This window comes from Solanum pennellii, chromosome 2 (assembly GCF_001406875.1).
Source record: "Solanum pennellii chromosome 2, SPENNV200".
Classification (NCBI taxonomy): Eukaryota; Viridiplantae; Streptophyta; class Magnoliopsida; order Solanales; family Solanaceae; genus Solanum; species Solanum pennellii.
In genome coordinates, this window is record NC_028638.1 from 45,214,695 (window position 1) to 45,233,709 (window position 19,015).

General features: G+C 29.8%; 1 protein-coding gene across 1 annotated transcript; it reads right to left on the bottom strand.

The window, feature by feature from the left end:
* Nucleotides 1-2,476: 2,476 nt before the first annotated feature.
* On the bottom strand, nucleotides 2,477-8,315 carry LOC107011998 (protein MALE DISCOVERER 2-like). Its single transcript, XM_015211699.2, has 14 exons — nucleotides 7,818-8,315; nucleotides 7,129-7,594; nucleotides 6,885-7,017; nucleotides 6,660-6,731; nucleotides 6,094-6,237; nucleotides 5,849-5,992; nucleotides 4,694-4,789; nucleotides 4,553-4,605; nucleotides 3,999-4,472; nucleotides 3,687-3,877; nucleotides 3,469-3,601; nucleotides 3,230-3,384; nucleotides 2,966-3,151; nucleotides 2,477-2,884 (listed from the first exon to the last, which is right to left on the bottom strand). Exons 2-14 carry the CDS (start codon nucleotides 7,241-7,243, stop codon nucleotides 2,624-2,626), a joined length of 2,157 nt encoding a protein of 718 aa, XP_015067185.1. The 5' UTR covers nucleotides 7,244-7,594; nucleotides 7,818-8,315; the 3' UTR covers nucleotides 2,477-2,623.
* Between the last annotated feature and the right edge of the window lie 10,700 nt (nucleotides 8,316-19,015).

Below are 19,015 nucleotides of genomic sequence, written 5' to 3' on the forward strand. Positions count from 1 at the left end.
TCATAAAATATATTATTTTCTTTAATTATATGCATATGTATTATGGATATAATAGATTTTAAATCTTCTTTTTGTGTTTTTACTTTTTCATATTTTTAAATACTTAATGATAATTCAAACCGGCTCAAAAATAATTTATAAATATCCATGCGACAAAGATTATTTGAATTAACTATAATTATGATATCTGTTTTAATATAATATATCTTGACTTTTAAATAAAATACATGTATTTTATGTATATGTGCACAAAGAAATGGAGGGAAGTCAAATCCTTCTCATTTCATATATCAACCTAGAATCTAACAAAGTAACTAAGAGAAAAATTAAGTGAAAATATTTAGTGACAACATACATGCGTGAGATAAAATATGTGAAAGACTAATATGGGTTGTAGTGTATTTTGTGGTCAAAGGTCTCGAATTTGAGTCTTGAATATGAAGAAAATTTTGTTAAAAGTATCATTCTCAAATGAATTCTACAGTACGCGATTCAAATTTAATAAGAACTCTTATTTAAATTTCGAACATCGAATTAAAAAAAAAATATGTAAAAGAGTTCATGGCCCAAATGAGTCAGTGAGTAATGATACCACATCGGATATGTTCCAATTTCCATGAGTTGTCACTCAATATGACCAGATCCGACTAATATATATAGTACTTCAAATATACTTGTATTTGTGTATCTAGTCGTGGTCGATGATCTCCCACATTATTAGTAACATTAACATGTGAAAGTGATAGCAACGTATAATCCCTTTTTATGACACGTTTCATCGTCTTTTTCTCTACATGCATTCTTTCTCTTTTCCAAAATTGTCTCTTCAATCCTATCAAACATCACCAACCTTAACTTTTACCACTCTATAATTTTAAAAATGCATTTCATTTAACGGCCTCTTGTTTAATATGATATTGTGGGAGTACTACTTTACACGGTAAACCTAATATTTACTTTAAAAAATTAATAGATAATTTATTTTTATTTATTAATTTACTCTTATAAATTGTAATTTTTCTTAAGATATTTATATTTATAAAATTTAAATAGCGATATAATAAAATTATTTTTTATTTATAATTTTTTAAAACGAATACAAAATCAATAGTAGAGAAATATTCTTTTTAACAGTCGGGAGCAGAACTTAAACTGGTTCCCCCCACTACCCAAGTTCATTAAATAGCTGCACATAAGGCATGCAGAGAAGTCGAAGAAACGCAAACTCTTTTTCTTTTGTAGCATTGCCACTTTTTTTTTCAGTCTATATATTTGACTGTTTTTTCAAGTTCAACTCATTTTTCCACTGTTAATTAATTAAGGCATAATGTATATATTAAATTTTAAATTTAGCTTTAAATTTTAATTTTGATATTCAATTTTTATAATGCATAAATAAGCACTTTAACTATCCTACCTTTCAATAAATATACACGCGAGTCCAACCTAGCAAAAATCGTGAAATGCACGTATTAAGCGCCCGTGAGGGGTAATTTTTATGGCCCACAACAAAAAAAGAATGGTGAAATGACAATTCTACCCCGGATTCCGGAGGCAACCTAAAATCCCCATTCATTTTACCCAATCGTTCTCCTTTTTCCTCCACACCGGAGCACAAACCATGAAGCGAACAAGCTTTCAGATCGCAAAACCCACCAAATACCCGACCCCAAACCCATCAAATCCGCTGTCTCCGGCGAGAACCATTGCGAAACAACACTGCTGCAACCAGCAATTCAAACCAAACATAAAAACAGCAATCAAATGACCCCCAAAACCCCATTGAAGAGTTACTGAAACAACTTGTTATTGTACCTAGGCAAACGTCATACGTCAATGATCACGAGTTATTGGTGAGTAAAATGACGACACATCACAAAAACTACTACACAGCCAAATGGGCCGCAGCTCATGAAGACATCTTAGCATTTTTCACCCCAATGTGGCTTAGTCCTTTAGAAATTGTCTACTCATGGATCACAGGGTGGAAGCCTTCCATGGCGTTTCGATTAGTCAGTGGCGGTGGAGGAGCGTTTTCGGATGAGGAAAATTGAAGAATATTGATGGTTTGAGGGTGAAAATTCGGGGAGAGAAAGAGAAAGAGAAAGTGGAGAGGCAACAGGTTGCCATTGGGGATAGAAAAATGGTGGAATTAGCAAGGATTAAAAATGATAATGATGAGTTGGTAGAATTGGCGTTGAAAGGGTTAAGGATGAGTTTAGAAAGGGTTATGAAAATGGCAGATTGTGTTAGGCTTAAAACATTGAAAGGTTTGTTGGAGATGTTGAGTCCTTTACAGAGTGTTGATTTCTTGGCTGCTATTTCTACTTTTTAAAATCAGATGCGGAAAAGGGGAAGAAAAAGAAAAAATGTTGATTAGCTAGTCTCCAGGTTTTGTATTGAGAATAAAGTATCGATTTCCTTTTATTGGGTAGACTAAATTTGTACTCTCTATGTTCTATATTGAGTTGAACCATTAAAAGAATTAACTAATATATATATTTAGAACAGAAAAATGTGTACACAGGACTTGCTGTTTGACATAAAGTGAAGTATATTTCAGGTCATTTATGCATAGCAAAGCAACTCTCAACTTACAAAAGTAAACACACTAGTCAGTTTATTAAGCTGCCTCGGACGATAGAATCTCAAGTTCAGCCCACCAGAGAGGAGACAGCCTTGGAACTGCAGCATCAGGGGAGATATCAATCGCTTCCCTTAGCTTTTTAATCACTTCTTTTATTGTTGGTCTCTTCCTTGAATCTTCGCCAACACATTCTCTCATTACCTCACACATAACCGTAAGCTCATTATTCTTGAACGATTTCAATTTTGGATCAACCAAGCTCTTCAAATTCTGTCTATCGTTAATGCATTGCTCCGCCTAAACAAAAGCAGAGAAGAACCGTTTCACTAGTCTATATATAAGGGAATCGAATATAATAGAGTTAGATTGAGATTTTACCCAGTTCAGAAGAGAATCTCGTTCCGTGTAAGGTGATTTTCCAGAAATTACTTCCAGCAACAAAATCCCAAAATTATAGACGTTTGTTTCAGGATCAGAAAGTGGTGGTAGCTGAGAGTTCTCTAGATCACTACTTGAGGACTTCGACTTCACCATTATATCTGACCAGAAAGCAAGCTCTGTAATCTGTATAAATACAAAAGGATTCTTTTAATTCAAAACGTTTCTAAATTCAATGTGGTTCATATGAAATGAAGCACATACCTTAGCAGCATAATCGTCTGTAAAAAATATGGAGTGTGAATTCACATCAGAATGGGATAGAGGAGGATTCAAATTGTGCATGTACTCGAGACAGTATGCTGTTCCCATTATAGCTCGTACCCTTGCAGCCCAGTCAAGAGGTTCAAGTTCATCATCTGAAACAACAAAACATGTAGACTGCATTAATCAAAACGAAAATCACACAAATGATCAGAAACTTGAACTATGAACTAGTTTACCATGCAGATGCTCGAAAAGTGTTCCGTTTGTTGCATACTCAAAGACCATCATCCTTGTGAAAGGTTCATCTTCCTCACAATATCCAATTAGATTAACAAAATTCTTGTGGTTTATCCTTGAGAGTGAATCGATCTAAAAGTAGAAATCTTATAAGTAAAAGAACTGAGACAACTAGGTTATCTCAACAGAAAGAGTGAGATGGTAATAAGCTACTAACCTTCTTCCTGAAGGCCAATTCAGAACGCTTGGACCAATCTTTCAAAGAATTTATAGCAGTTGACACAACAGCAATCTCTATTCCACTGGATAGAGTTCCTTTGTAGACTGTAAATGTATCTTGATGACAAACTATGTTGCTAAAATCCTCACATGCATTTTCAAGCTCCGGCCTGTTTAGTTTTGGGACCCCTGTAAAATTGATATCACACATAAGACATGAAACAAAAACTATTGTAGGCGTTGAAGATTTGGATTATATCCACCGGAGAAAAATGAATCCGACTGTTGAACAATATTAAATCAAAAGTACCTGTAATAAATGCTTTTTGCAGCTGGCCACTCAATCCAGTCTTCCAAGGGCGTATTGTTTGTGCAGCTTTGCTCTTGCAGATGATAATCAGGAACACAAAAATAGCAACCAGAAAAGCCCCAATGCCAATTCCTATATACTTCCATGTACTTCCAGACTTTCCACCAGGTGGGGCTTGACTAGCAATTGGCTGTTTAAAAGCACCATTAGAGTGTCCCCCAGGATTTGGAGGCGGGTGATGTTCAGGTGGGGTGCGTGATGGTGTAGTGAAAGGAGGAGGAGGAGCTCCTTCAGTACTTGGCACAGCACGAAATGAACCACTACTTCTGCTGCTTGCAACAGGATGAACAGGTCCCAACGGTTTTCCTCCGTTAGCAGGAAGAGCAGCTAAGTTACTGGATTGTTCAGCTAACTTACGGCGTTCAACATTTGCTTGGTACTCTACAGCGTGGATATTGTGAGGCCTAGTTGAACCTGCAAAACAAAATATGATAAAATACCTCTTTTTGTGTGTGTACAATTCTTTGTAACTCCAATAAAATATTTTCACTCACTTGGTAGGTTGTCAGAGGAGAAGTCTTCCTGAGCATCCAAAAAACGCGGGAACCTTTTAGGAAACAAAAAAATAGCTTCTGAACCGTTAAACTTGTTTAGAAAGCATAAGGTGACGAAAAACTACGTATTTAGTTACTTACAGTGTGAAAAAACTAAAATACCATGCTAGCATCCCTTTAATTGGCCTGACAAAGGAGCCTATAGTCTTACATGGCCTCAAACTGCCATGCCAGATGCTGCAAGAAAAAGGCACCAAATGATGAAACTTAAAAGTGTGTGATTGATAAATAAAACGTAAGTATATTAAAAGGTAGTCAATAAGTAGTACTCTGACAAAAGTTATAAAACTAAAGCTGAAGTTACTTAGCCAAGATGATTGTCACGGGGACGAACAGGATAAATTCATGCATATAATTGGTTGAAGTTTTCATGTAGCTAAACAGGCGTACGACAATATCCAACTGTTCTTCTATTCATGGGAAAGAGTAACCACATTTTCAGAACTGTCGTCAATGTACAAAATAAACAAATATTATGCAATGGATCAGTTAGATTTCAACATAAACTGATCTTGATGAATAAGAAGATGTCACAAGAAGATGAATCGCAACTTTAGAAACTCTAAACCTAACCCCCTCTGAGTATTGTAGCTGCATTGGAGACAGGCCAGAGGAGGGAAGTGAAGAAACTGGCATCCAAGAAACGAGAGGAAGAAATTCTAGATACTAAAGAATATGCAACTACAGCCATCATCCTTGCACCCCTAGCCACAGAATGGTGGAAGATAACTATTACTATAAAATCTCAAGAATACAGCAAAGTGGCAAAGATACTGGAAACATCAAATAGCAGAAACCCAGATTCACATGGAAGTCATGAAAGTATCAAGTTATCTACAGCATTGCTTTCGACAATCACCATCATAGTTGCTTCACTGTTTAAGCACAAACTTTTCCGCATTTAATGGCAACCAGCTTCACCATTTAACAGGTACAGACTTTTAAGGAACAATTGATCTTATACCATCTTCACTTTTAATGGCTAAAGACTTTTCCTTAACTATGGAAAGTTGGAAACCGCTGCTCACAGAAGCAAACAGCCCCAGGCCTAATGTTCCAGATGTCATTCATCATCAAGGGTATGAAAGTAATATATTGGTATATATTCCTCAAATGGCTTGAGTATGGATTTTATGTATTTTCAATAGCGTTTAAAATAGAAACAAGTATGCGACTTTAAAATGTAGCAGAGCTGTAAGATGAAGATCAAAGGATCAAGAGTTAAAGGAGTCTTACCAATACCCAAATTTCCTATTTATGCAGCCAGTTCCGGCAACAACACCAGAGTTGAGGTAATCATCAAATTGCAAGTCTGAGAGAAGGTGAAGCCTCCCGATCTCCAAAGGGATCTTCCCTTCGAAGTTATTGTCACAAATCAACCTGGGAAAAAAGTATCAAACACAATTCAAGAGCACTTTGTTAGCAATGTTGTAGCATAAATACATGTAACACCATGGAGACACAACAAACTATCAACTTACAAGGTTCTAAGTGATTGCAAATCTCCTATTACTGCTGGAATTCTTCCACTCAAATTGTTATCTCTCATGTCAAGCACTTCCAGCATTCTGAGTCGTCCAAATTCTTTAGGAATAGCACCAAAAAGACGGTTTTCAGAAAGCACGCTGTAGAAGAAAAGGATTCAGATGGTGAAACTATGATTACCAGAAATCTACCCAATGCACTTTATGCAATTTTCAACGGAAAAAAAAAAAGGCAAAGTTATTCTTTGCCACAATTTCCTGACCAAAATATATGCTAAATATCCCCTTCATTCCAATGTATATGACACTTTTTATAGAGATATCCCCTAAGCAACAAATGGAAAACTTTGCTGACCAAACATGTAAATTTAGTGCAAGTTCGAATTATATATGCATAAGATAGTGTATACCAAGATCAGGAGTATTAGTTCCATGACATAGCACACTAGATATTGTTTTTAGACTGAAACCAGACTCATGAGAGCATTTTGTGAATAGACAAAATTCCATCAATGACTCTAACAATCTCAAATGAGAAGCATACAAGTATAGGTGAAGCTTACAGTGATTTTAAGTGAGTGAGATTTCCAAGTTCTGGTGCGATTTTTCCTTTCAACGAATATCCATGAAGGTCCCTAAATAGAGAACAGATGAATAATTTAACAATATTCGAAGAACACAAACAGTAAAACTCACAACTCAGTGTTAGCACTTTGTTTGTCATTGTCATTTCAACAGGCTAGTCCAAAGCAACAGGGGAATTTGGGCATACTTAACAAGGGACTTACAGCATTTGCACTCTCCCGTCTATACACTGGACACCAGACCACAAGCACGGGTCACAATGATCTGAATTCCAGTTTTCAAGAATGCCATATGGATCAGAATCCACTTTCACGCGGAATCTCAATAATGCCAATCCTGTTTCTCACACCAACAATAATTAGCAAACAAAAAAATATACCAAACACTATAAACTAGCCAAGATAGAAATACAAAAGCAAAAGAACTGCACTCAAGTATAAGAATTACCTTCCGAATTAAGAGAACAACAACCGCGAATATTCAAAATGATAATCAAAAGAGTGAGATACGACAATTTGATTCCATAAGTGTTCCATCTGCCCCCCATGGCTTGCAGAACCATATGAATCAGTTGTTGAAGCAGTAACGATATCTATCAACAGCCAGGACTCTATACAAAATCGCCAGCTTTCTTGTACAAAATAACTCTCCAAACAATTGAATTCACTCGTAAACATAAACAAGTTGAACAAAAAGGAGAGCAAATACACCACTCTTTTCTTATCACTCAATTTTTACAATGTACTTAAACTATATTACAAGTTAAAAGAAAAACTATTAACCCTATTGACTCAATCAACAAAATTGGGGTCTCTCATTTTTCTAACTTTCTAAAATTTAGACTATAACAACATCTCCCTCACCAAACACTTCCACAAACTCGATTGATTAATCTCCAAGATTCAATTTTTATCTGGAAAATGAATAAACACAACAGAAAAAAATTAGTAAAAATATTTTTCTTGAAAAGGGGTTGATGAAAAACATAAGAACACTTCACAAGCCAAACCATGAAAAACAGAGAGACAAAAAGAAAAAAGATATGATGAGGGAATAACTGAATTTGCAAGCAATCAAAAGAAAAATAAAAATTCAAAAACCCCAAAAGATGGTAAAATGTAAAGAGTAAAACTTACCAGACAAGAATGAAATCTTTTTCTGCTTTTTTATTGCAGAACTGGAAAGGACAATTCGTCACATTTCTTGAAAAAAGCCAAATATCAAATAACTGCAATATGAAAATGCAGGTGGTGGGACAAAATTTATTTTTTTTCTTTTTAAAAAAAAAAAAGAAATTACAGGGATTGAAGAAGAAATTTGAAATCACACAAGAAAAAATCAATCTTTTCTTTTTTTTTTTGTAAAAAATAGAGTAATAATATCTTTCTTTTTCTTTTCTTGACTGCAGTTTGCAGGGTGATTTCAAAACAGGGGCTTCTTTTCAACTATTTTTTTTTTCTCAGAAAGATGGTTGAGGAGGAACAAGAGGGAAAATATGGAAAAATGGTGGGGAAAAAAAAGTTTTTTCCTCTCTCTTGTTTCTCTCTCTACACATTTTTTCTCTCTTTTTTTTTTGGGTTTTGTCTCCCCTGACACAAAGCTACCATCCCGGCCAGCAAAGTCTCCTGTTCTTCTCCTTTTTTCTTTTTTTTTATTTCTGTCATTTTCATTTTCTTTTTAAAATATGTTTTTGTAAAATTATGATAAAGACGGGCCCAGTAGCCAGGTGGATTAACTATAAACTGCCGGCCTGGTGGGCCCCTACATCCGAAGACTTACGGCCGTTGACTGGGTCCCACAAATTAAACGTGCCATCCTGTTATCCTCAGCTTGCTAAATTCTGGAATTAATTTATCTTATAAATTTGAAAGGCGGGATGAAAATGATATCTACTCGGATAAGATCGAATATTTAGAATTAACGTTGAAATTAAATTTATGCGTTATTAGGTTATAGCTATATTTCATATACCACACGGATCATTTGGTACGGAATAGTAATTTTGATGATTGTCCTAAATTAATTTTGAATAAAAATAGTATATATTAATTGATTGAACATATAAATTTTGTTTTTTATATATGGGATAAGATGATACATTTCAAAATTAAATTTGAAATTTGATTTATACAATAAAATTCTCTCAGATAAATTATACTTTTTGAAACATAAAATAAAATTATACTTTTCGCTTCAAGTACCAAACGCCTCTTAATTGTATAAATTAATAAAATATTAAATTTGAATAAGGATATATTATATTAGAATTAAGTAATCCTTCTTAAGTTATAACTCATGCGGCAATTTGTTTGACGGTGTAAATGAAATATAATTTATATTATCGATTTATATATTAATGTCAGTGAAATTATATACATATATATTATAGAAAAACCTATACTATTAAAGGTACCACTGTAATATTACTAGACATGGAAATCAGTATTATCATAGACTAATACATTATATATATTATTTTTTCAGACTCAATTTAAATAACACAATAGGAATTTGGAGAATTATATGTAAATTTTTATACGATTGTTAAATATTTTAATTAATTATTGTAATGTAAAATTTACATAATTTTACAATAATATATATTACTTCCCAATTTATAAAAGTTTACGACTCAACTCATATTTTTTTTAAGAGGACAATAAATTCTATTCAAGAAAATAATGATTAAAATTAAAAATTCACAATAGTATTTATAATAGTTCATTTCAAATATGATGAGTGTTACAATCTTATTAATTATGTATTTCTTCCTTTTATATAATTAAGAGCGCTTTAGTCTGAGTTTGACTTGTACTTGAATTTATAGACTTGAAGCTTGATTTTAAATTTTATTGGGTTTGATTTTGGCTTGTACTTGAAATTAATGGCATCAAATTTGTTGTTGAATTCGGTGATTTTGACTCTGAAACTTATTGAGAAATATCTTAGTAGCTTTTTAGAAAAATCTACAGCGTTTGATTCACGAGCTCTCTATGATCTACTATATAATGAAGACAAACACTTTTCGACCAATAAGATTGAAGTTGACATGACCGCATTTGATACATTAGAGATGTGACATATTTTCATTAGCTTGTGATTTGACTAAGTATGTTCTCTCATTTTGACATATGATTAACTCTTTTATGTGACTGAGATGTCACGTTATCTAACACATAACACTAAACTGGACATCTTAGACTTAACAAATTGAACTCATAATTTGAAGCTCAAGTCAATGAATTAGCCTGATAAAATTGAGTGGTTGAATATTTGTAGTTTTTAGAAAAATATACAGTGTATGATTCATGAATTCTCTCTTTCTTCTTATTAAAATTCTGGTCCTTTTTTTCTTTTGAATTATATTTGTGGAATGGAAAATTTGTGATGAAGAAAACTCTCTTTAACCAATAAAACTGAAGTTGACATAACGATATTTGTTTTATCAAAACATGTCATTTATACAATTAAATGTTGTATTATTTAGGCATATGACATGATTCCATTGACTCTTATATATGACTTAGCGTGCCATGTTATTTGAAACACAATTTCAAATTAGGCCTCTACTACAATAAGATAATATCTTGGATTTAACAAATTGGTTTCTGGCATTTGAAGTTCAAATCAATGAATTAGCCTAAACGATTTCATGTTATTTGAAGGAGTAATACTTTTAGTTAGACTAATTAACATTCTTGAATTTAATATAATTCAACTTTCTTATAAAATAAAAAATAAAATTTCGATTTCCACATTCTCTTTCGTCCGTTACTACTTCCCTATTTAATTAGAAAAACTTCTAATAAAATTGAGTAAGCTAGGGGAAAACAAAATTCTTCATGAGTTTCTCCTACGTTTGGATTATTTGGGATATTCTCTAGTCAAAAATCAAAGTGGACTTATATAATATTGTCCTAATTAATAACAAGAACGATTGGCGTATCATTAACGCCTAAGAATCATGTGAAGTAACTTCCACGAAATATATGGATCAACCGTTGTCTGGTATAAAACATAAAAGTATTACTCCTTATAATACATAGAATTGTTTGGTACGTGAGATAAAAATAATATAATTCAGGATAAATTTTAAAATCATTCCAGCTAGATATTATTGTGTATCTATGAATGAGCGTATATATGTATGTATCACATGCACATATACCAGCTAGTGTGAGAGTATATATATACGTATCACATGCATGTATGCCTGCTAGCGTATGCGTATATCAGTATATTTATGTGATCTTTTGTCCCAAAAATAATTGCTAGAATGCTGTGTTTTGGATAACTCAATAATATCACCTCAATTTGTTATTAGGGATATAAATAGTGTTATTTATGGAAAATCCTCAAATACCAATTTCAGGCCATCCATCATGAAACGTAATTAGGCCCAAATTATTTGATTGAATATGATTGGGCTTTATCTCCAACCATCAAATACTAATCTATAAGAAAACACTTTTTCTTTTATGTATTTAGTTTCATTTTTTACTTTTCTTTTATGTATTTAGTTTCATTGTTTGTTGGATTGTCAACTACTACTACTAATTTTTGTTATCAAGATTCTCAAATTTGTGGGAACCGATAGAGAGAGAGCTTGTTATTTGTTAATTATCTAATTTTGGTGCACAATTAGAAAATCATAAAAGGGTGTGTTTGGTTCAATTTTCTTATTTTTAGTTTGGTCAATTTTTTTGTAAAAAATATTTTTTATAGACACATTCCTTAAAAATAAAGAAAATAACTTACTTAATGAAAATAGATACAATAAACTTTGAAAGTGACATTTTATGCATATTAATCGTCTCCTCTGATCTACCGTCCAACTCATCCCATCCCGACCACCCCATATTCTGGGAAAAGGGTCCGATATACCCCTCGACTTTGTCATTTAGAGCTGATATACCCTTCGTTATAAAAGTGGCTCATATATGCCTTTACCGTTATACAAACGGCTCACATATACCCCTGCCGTTACAAAATGGCTCACATATACCCTTCATTTAACGGAAGTTGAAAAATTAGTTTTAAATTTATATTTGTTACTTCTAATTTTTTAAAAAAAATTATTTAGGGGTATATATGATTCTTCTATCAAAGTTCAAGGTATATTTTAATTTTTTTAATACATTAATTATTTTTTGACTTCTTTTATTATAATTATTTGAGTTTCTTATTCTTATTTTGTTTTTTTCTTTCATTTCTTAGTTTAAAGAAAAAAAATTTAAACTATTTTTTTTGTGTGTATTGTAATTTAATTTCGTATTCAAAGAAAAAATTTGGTCATCTACAATAAGTTTTACAAGAATATTAGTGAAACATAAATAAATTTGATTATCAAAATAATAATTATAAATTAGTCATTGAAACAAAAAAAAGTCAAAAAAAATATGTTTGACGAGAATTAAATTTACTCATATGGCATTATATTTTTTAGAAAAAAATAATAAAAATTTAGATTAAAATTATTTTTTTTCATTTCCGTTAGANGGGAAAAGGGTCCGATATACCCCTCGACTTTGTCATTTAGAGCTGATATACCCTTCGTTATAAAAGTGGCTCATATATGCCTTTACCGTTATACAAACGGCTCACATATACCCCTGCCGTTACAAAATGGCTCACATATACCCTTCATTTAACGGAAGTTGAAAAATTAGTTTTAAATTTATATTTGTTACTTCTAATTTTTTAAAAAAAATTATTTAGGGGTATATATGATTCTTCTATCAAAGTTCAAGGTATATTTTAATTTTTTTAATACATTAATTATTTTTTGACTTCTTTTATTATAATTATTTGAGTTTCTTATTCTTATTTTGTTTTTTTCTTTCATTTCTTAGTTTAAAGAAAAAAAATTTAAACTATTTTTTTTGTGTGTATTGTAATTTAATTTCGTATTCAAAGAAAAAATTTGGTCATCTACAATAAGTTTTACAAGAATATTAGTGAAACATAAATAAATTTGATTATCAAAATAATAATTATAAATTAGTCATTGAAACAAAAAAAAGTCAAAAAAAATATGTTTGACGAGAATTAAATTTACTCATATGGCATTATATTTTTTAGAAAAAAATAATAAAAATTTAGATTAAAATTATTTTTTTTCATTTCCGTTAGAGGAAAAGGGTATATGTGAGTCATTTGTTTACAAGTAGGGGTATATATGAGCCACTTTTATAACGAGGGGCATATTAGCTCTAAATGACAAAGTTAAGGGGTATATCAGATCCTTTTCCCTTTTATCTAACATCTCATAATATTTGTCTAGATTATATATAAATATCTTGAAATAATATTTTTTGTCTACTTATGAATGACGTAATAAAAAACTTACTTATTTTCTAACTCATCCCATCCGGACCGCCCCATATTCCTATTTTATCCAACCTCTCATAATATTTATCTAGATTATATAAATATTTTAAAATAATATCTTTTATCTACGTATAAATGTAAATTAAAAAAATGATATAATAAAAAACTTACTTATTTTCTAAAAAATACATACTTTTTTTTACCGAACAGATCCTTTCATTTTTTTTTAATTTTTTTTTTTGACATCGGTAAAGTAAAACATCCTCTAATGTTTAGAGAACTCAAATCTCTGATTTTGTTGGTGAGGTTCAAAGATTTTAGGGATATAGTAATAATAATTGATTATAGGGACTTTTAATTGATCACTAGGAAAATGAGTTGATATATCTCTTAGTTTCGTTATATAAAGTTAATATATCATTTATTATAACGATGACTCATATATATCCTTATCGTTGTAAGATCGATTCACATATACCCCTATCGTTATGAAAGTGACTCACATTATATCCTTACCGTTAGCATGAAAAAAAATATTTTAAATTTAAATAATGTATTTGATCTTTTTTTCACACAAATTATATCTTGACATATATATTCCTACCGTTATCAAAGTGAGAAAGTTGATTTTAATTTTTTAATTTTTTTTTTAAATCACGTATTTGATCTTTTGTCACGCAAATTATATCTTGACGACCTCTTTGATTGTTGTTATTGATTTTTTTTATCTTATTTTTTCCTTCAGTGTAAAAATAAGAGAAATAAAAAGAAAAAAATCTGAATTTAAAAAATTAAAAAGCTAAAAATTGCGGCTATATTGCAGTTTGATTTTTATATTTGCGAAAAAAATATTTGGGGCATCTATAATGAATTTTATAAGAAAATAAGTGAAAAAAAATTTAATCATTAAAATAATAAATTCAAATTAGTTTACGAATAAAAATAGTTAAATAAACAATTGTACCCCTATTTTTTTAAAATATAATAAAAAATATAATTTAAAATTATTTTTTCATTCTAATTAGAAAAAAAATGATATTTGTATAAGTCATTTATATAACAATTGAGATATATAAATCACTTTCATAACGAAAGATGGATCAACTCTAACTAGCAAAATTAAGAGCTATGTCAAACCTTTTCTGTTGATTATAGATTTCACTGTATTTTGTAATACCTCAACTTTATGACTATTCTTTGTTTTATTGTTTAGTGAAGTAATGTGAAAATTAAGAAAAAATCACAATCCTCATTATTATTTTTCCAAATATGATATTTCTTGGCTGATTTTGTAAAAAATAACTACTCATCAACGTCGAGCGGAAATGAGAGCAGAGGCAAAATCAGGATTAATAGTATTGAGTTTTAAATTTCGTTAATAACCTTTAATCAATTTTATTAGAGGTTCACAAATTAATATAAATATAAGTTTGATTAATTTTTTAGTATAAATACAGAATCACGAAAAAGCTACTGAATTCATTTAAATCCATGAATTTCACCTAGTTCCGCCTCTAAATGAGTGGGAGAAGAGTAAATGAAAAATGATAAAAATATTTAAGTTGTAGTACGATATAATAATATTATTATTATTAATTAGTTGAGTTTACCAAACACATGCGAATATAATGGCATCTTAAATTTGTATAAATGATAGTAGAAATATTAACATAGTTGTAATCATTAATTCTTTTTAATTTCTTCCTTACAACTAGCTGCTAACCTTTAGGCATTACCTACTAGTTATAGTTAGGTCGCTATATATGTATTGACTTAAAAGTACTGTCAAATGTCAAAACATTTTTTTGAGATGGGGAGGGCCACCCTTGTATGTATTTCCTACTTGTTCTCACTCTTTAAGTTTTTTTCCTTTATAATTGACTAATCGTAATGTTTAGATTGCAAATCTGAACGTCTCTGACGATTAATTACATGAAATATTTATTATCTTTCATCATTATATAGATATTGACCGATATAATTCACTAAGAATTTAAGACAAATTAGATTAAATTAGTTTTCAAAACTAAATACTAAACATTAATGAATAAATAATAATGAGGTAAAATAATAATGTCAATTAATTTTTTTAATAGATGTGATGATAAGTCCAAATATAGCAAAAAAAAATATATGGAGGAAGTAACATTTTTACCTTTGTAAGATTTTAAAGTTTTGAACTTGAAGCCTTGAAGACTCTTAATTCTTAACACACTGCACTAATAGTAATTACTAGGCAACACCTTGAGTACATTATTGGCCTCAACATTAGATGAATTCATTTAATTAAAATTCCACCCCCCACCCCCTCCTTCTGGTCCCACACACCAATGACTTCCAAATAAAGCACGCATTAATGAACGGTATATGAAGAATTTTCACATTATAATTAGTAAAAGCAAGTTAAATTCAATTAATTGTAACTTATGATATCGACTAATCCCTTTATTTAAAAAAAAACTATCTAATTTGACTTGAAAGAAAGTTAAAAAAAAAAGAATTTTTTTTTAATTTGTGATTTTAATTAAAGTTATGTCAAATTTATCAAAATACTCTTTAATCTAATGGCCTTAGGTATACCACGTAGAAAGTTGAAGTTAAAACATTACCGACAAAGAAAAAAGTTATTTTTTGAAACAAATTATAAACGAAATTAAATTATTCTTTTTAAACGAAGGAAGCAATATATATGAATTATTAATCTTAAAACCTTTTAGTAACCTAACCTACAAATTATAATTTACCTTATAGATAATCAATGGGAAACTACCTTAACTCCCATGCATAAGACAAAATATCAAGTATAGTTTAAACTGTTAAATTTGGGTAGGGTTTCCAATTCGCTATTTTAAAAAAATTTCCCTTAAATAATTGACTTGTTCAATGATCAATATTTGACTCCAACCCTTTTCCACAGAAGATATATATCATATCATGACATATTCTATAAACATTCGATTATAGTTTAGAGAAAAAAAACAAAAACTTATACACATAATACTTTAAATAAGAAATAAAGAAAAAACTAAAGATATTTTAGGTATATTTTTTGAAACCTTCCCTTTTCTTATTATTTAATACAACGAACATTATATAAAAATCATATCAAGCCTTTGAACTGTTCTCTTTATTGTCAATATAATCATTGGTTTTTTCTCTAACTAGAAATGAAGGTAAAAATAATACTAATATATATATAGGATGTCGATAAAAAAAGTTTAGGCCATTAAACTTATTTTCATGAATGCATAAAATATATATTTTGGTTATTTCTCTTATGTAACACGTTGAGCTTATTTTCTTTTCCCACGTACGTACTGAGGTCGTTTTAATTTGTTTATAGTACTAGCCAGTATTAAATCAATATTAGTATGTGTTTGGTTTTGAAGATTTATTAAGTAGAAGCTGACAACTGGACTTCACCAAGATTTTTATTACAACTTATATTCTCTGAAAAAAAATTATTTTAAGTCTTGTCAAAGTGCATAATATTTAAAAATTGGAGGCTGGTAATTAAATATGTGATGGCACCATATTCTCTTCTACTATTTGCAAGTCTAATCCATTAAATATGAAAGAATAAAGAATAGAAATGAAACACAAAAATAGTTAAAAAATTTAAATACAATATAGTTTGCATCAAAATTTGACTGCTGCATGCATTGTCAGTCTATCGAGATTTGCATGTCGATTTAGGGGGTGCAATTAAACTAGATTAATAGTAGGTGTGGTTAAATTTAGAAGCGGATCAATTGTCTTATTATAATATTTTTAGATTGTTTACGTGTTTAGTAAACATTAAAGTAATTATAAGAACGATTTTACAAGTTAAAGTTAGTCAAAAATCATAAGTTTGGTTATTCAATTTAGGCTTATAAACTTAATGGCTAATCAAATTTTTTGCACTATTTCAATTTTTATTCACAATTTTTATTGTCTTAATTTTCAAATAACTTTCACACATAGAATTCCTAACTTTCTCTTTGGAGAAAAACTTACCAGCATCTGGATCTTCACTTTGTATCTATTGTTCCTCTTTTTCTTTGCAAATATATTTTTAAAATTTATAATACAAAATTGCTAATTATAAAATTAATTTCAACACTTATTACTCAACTATTTTAAACTGGCTCTTTTAAGTCATTACTATTTGTCCTTTGTGTATTGAATTACTTTAATTTAAGTTGTGCGCATTTCATTGGCCAAGAAGAAAAAGTTAGTTGTTTAAAAGACTTGAATAACGCTACAATTTAGCATTTAAAAAATTTTTGTTATAAAATGAAGCTCATAAGAATATAATTATAAAGAGAAGAAGACAAGAGAAGTAGATAGAAGAAGATGAAGTTTCTTCTTATTCAAGTATATGTAAGTCTTATCAGTATATCATACAATAGTGAATGAACAACCCTATTTATAGAGTGAGAAATCACTCCAAAGTCACCATATTAAGTATTATAATAAATAGATACATTCTTATCCAAAAAGGTTCATGAAACCTAGTGAATATGGATGGTTGTTCATGTACTAACTTTATGGACTATCCACTCATTCAATAGATTTATAACAAGTTTAACTATAATAAACATAATACTCATTGTTCCTTAATGCTTGTGCATTTTTTCTTTTTTAGTTGTCTCTAATTACTTGTCCATTTGACAAATCAAGAAAGTACAATATTTTTTATTTGTTCAAAGGTAGAATTTTTTTAAAATCTTAAGTTTTTTAATCCATCCGCTTCATAATTAACAAGGATTAAATGATAAATTTACTATGTTAACAATTATTTTTTTAATGTGTGTCAATTCAAAAATAAACAAGTAATTAAAGACCACGAAAGTATAGGTTAACGTATCAAATTACAAAAATTCTAAATCTTGATCATGTCCCGATGATTTCAGCTTAGACAAGCATTGGCGGCTGTTTTATAATAAGTGGGTCAATTTGAATAATAAATTTTCTAACTTTATATTAGTTTGATTTTTTGTCTCAATTAACCTTGTCTTCTCCTTGCTAGTGATCTAATTAACGTGGATGCAGTCGGCATATATATGAAAAAAATAATTAGTGGATGGCAAAAGTCAAGGTTTTTACATCTTCTTTGATTACATGCAACTGTCCCACCAAAAATTGACTAATTCATATAATTTCACCCACCCCTTGTACCCTACACAACTCTCAAATTCCTTCTTCAATTAATGTTAGCAAATAAACTATCTTAAAAGGCTACATATATAAGTTGTTATGTCTATACTAGAGATTAAAGAAAGACTTGACCATCGAGAGCAAGTACAAGAAATATTAGAAAAGGTAGGGGGGGGGGAGGGGGAGGGGTGATTTTGAAAAAAATAACTTAGCCGTATAGTTTGGTGAAAATTAAGATTAATTTTTTAAGATAAATTGTATTATATAATTAAATTAAGGTTCCTTGTTCACAAGTCCATACAATATATATACATATATAACTGTCTAAATGTTGTGAAGTATGAATATTTATAAATAATAAGATGAATTTCAAAATTAATAATTTCAGATGTGGAATTTTAGAAACTCTATGTATTCAAAATAGGGGGATGCAAACTTAAATATTGTTGAATATTGTGACAAAGAACACGATATAACACCACGTGGATATAGAAAAGTTATTTGATACAGTATATAAGAATAATAATAAATAAATTAATATTTTAAAGTTTATATGTTATAATAAGTCAAAATTAAAATTATTTTTTATCTGGTATATTAAAAATAAATTTTTAATCATATTTATTCATGTATTAATAACTCTTGTATTGTCAATATCATAATTTAGTAAGTTACACATAGATTGAAGTTCAATTCTATTTAACAAAGGATCAAATAATATCATAACTAATTAAATAAATAAATTATTATTTCACTCCAAGAAATATTGGATTCTCTTTTGGATAGATTTGACTTTCCTTACCTAAGAATATCTTAATTAATCTACCATTTACGAATAAAAAATATGAGCATCTCAATATAT

What these genes read in the sequence shown, in the direction of transcription:
- LOC107011998 (XM_015211699.2), bottom strand. Translation starts at nt 7,243, where the DNA reads ATGGTTCTGCAAGCCATGGGGGGCAGATGGAACACTTATGGAATCAAA. An exon ending in CTCACTCACTTAAAATCACT is followed by an intron (nt 6,238 to 6,659) that starts GTAAGCTTCACC and finishes TTTCTTCTACAG; the next exon opens with CGTGCTTTCTGAAAACCGTC. An exon ending in ACTTTTCGAGCATCTGCATG is followed by an intron (nt 3,385 to 3,468) that starts GTAAACTAGTTC and finishes TTGTTGTTTCAG; the next exon opens with ATGATGAACTTGAACCTCTT.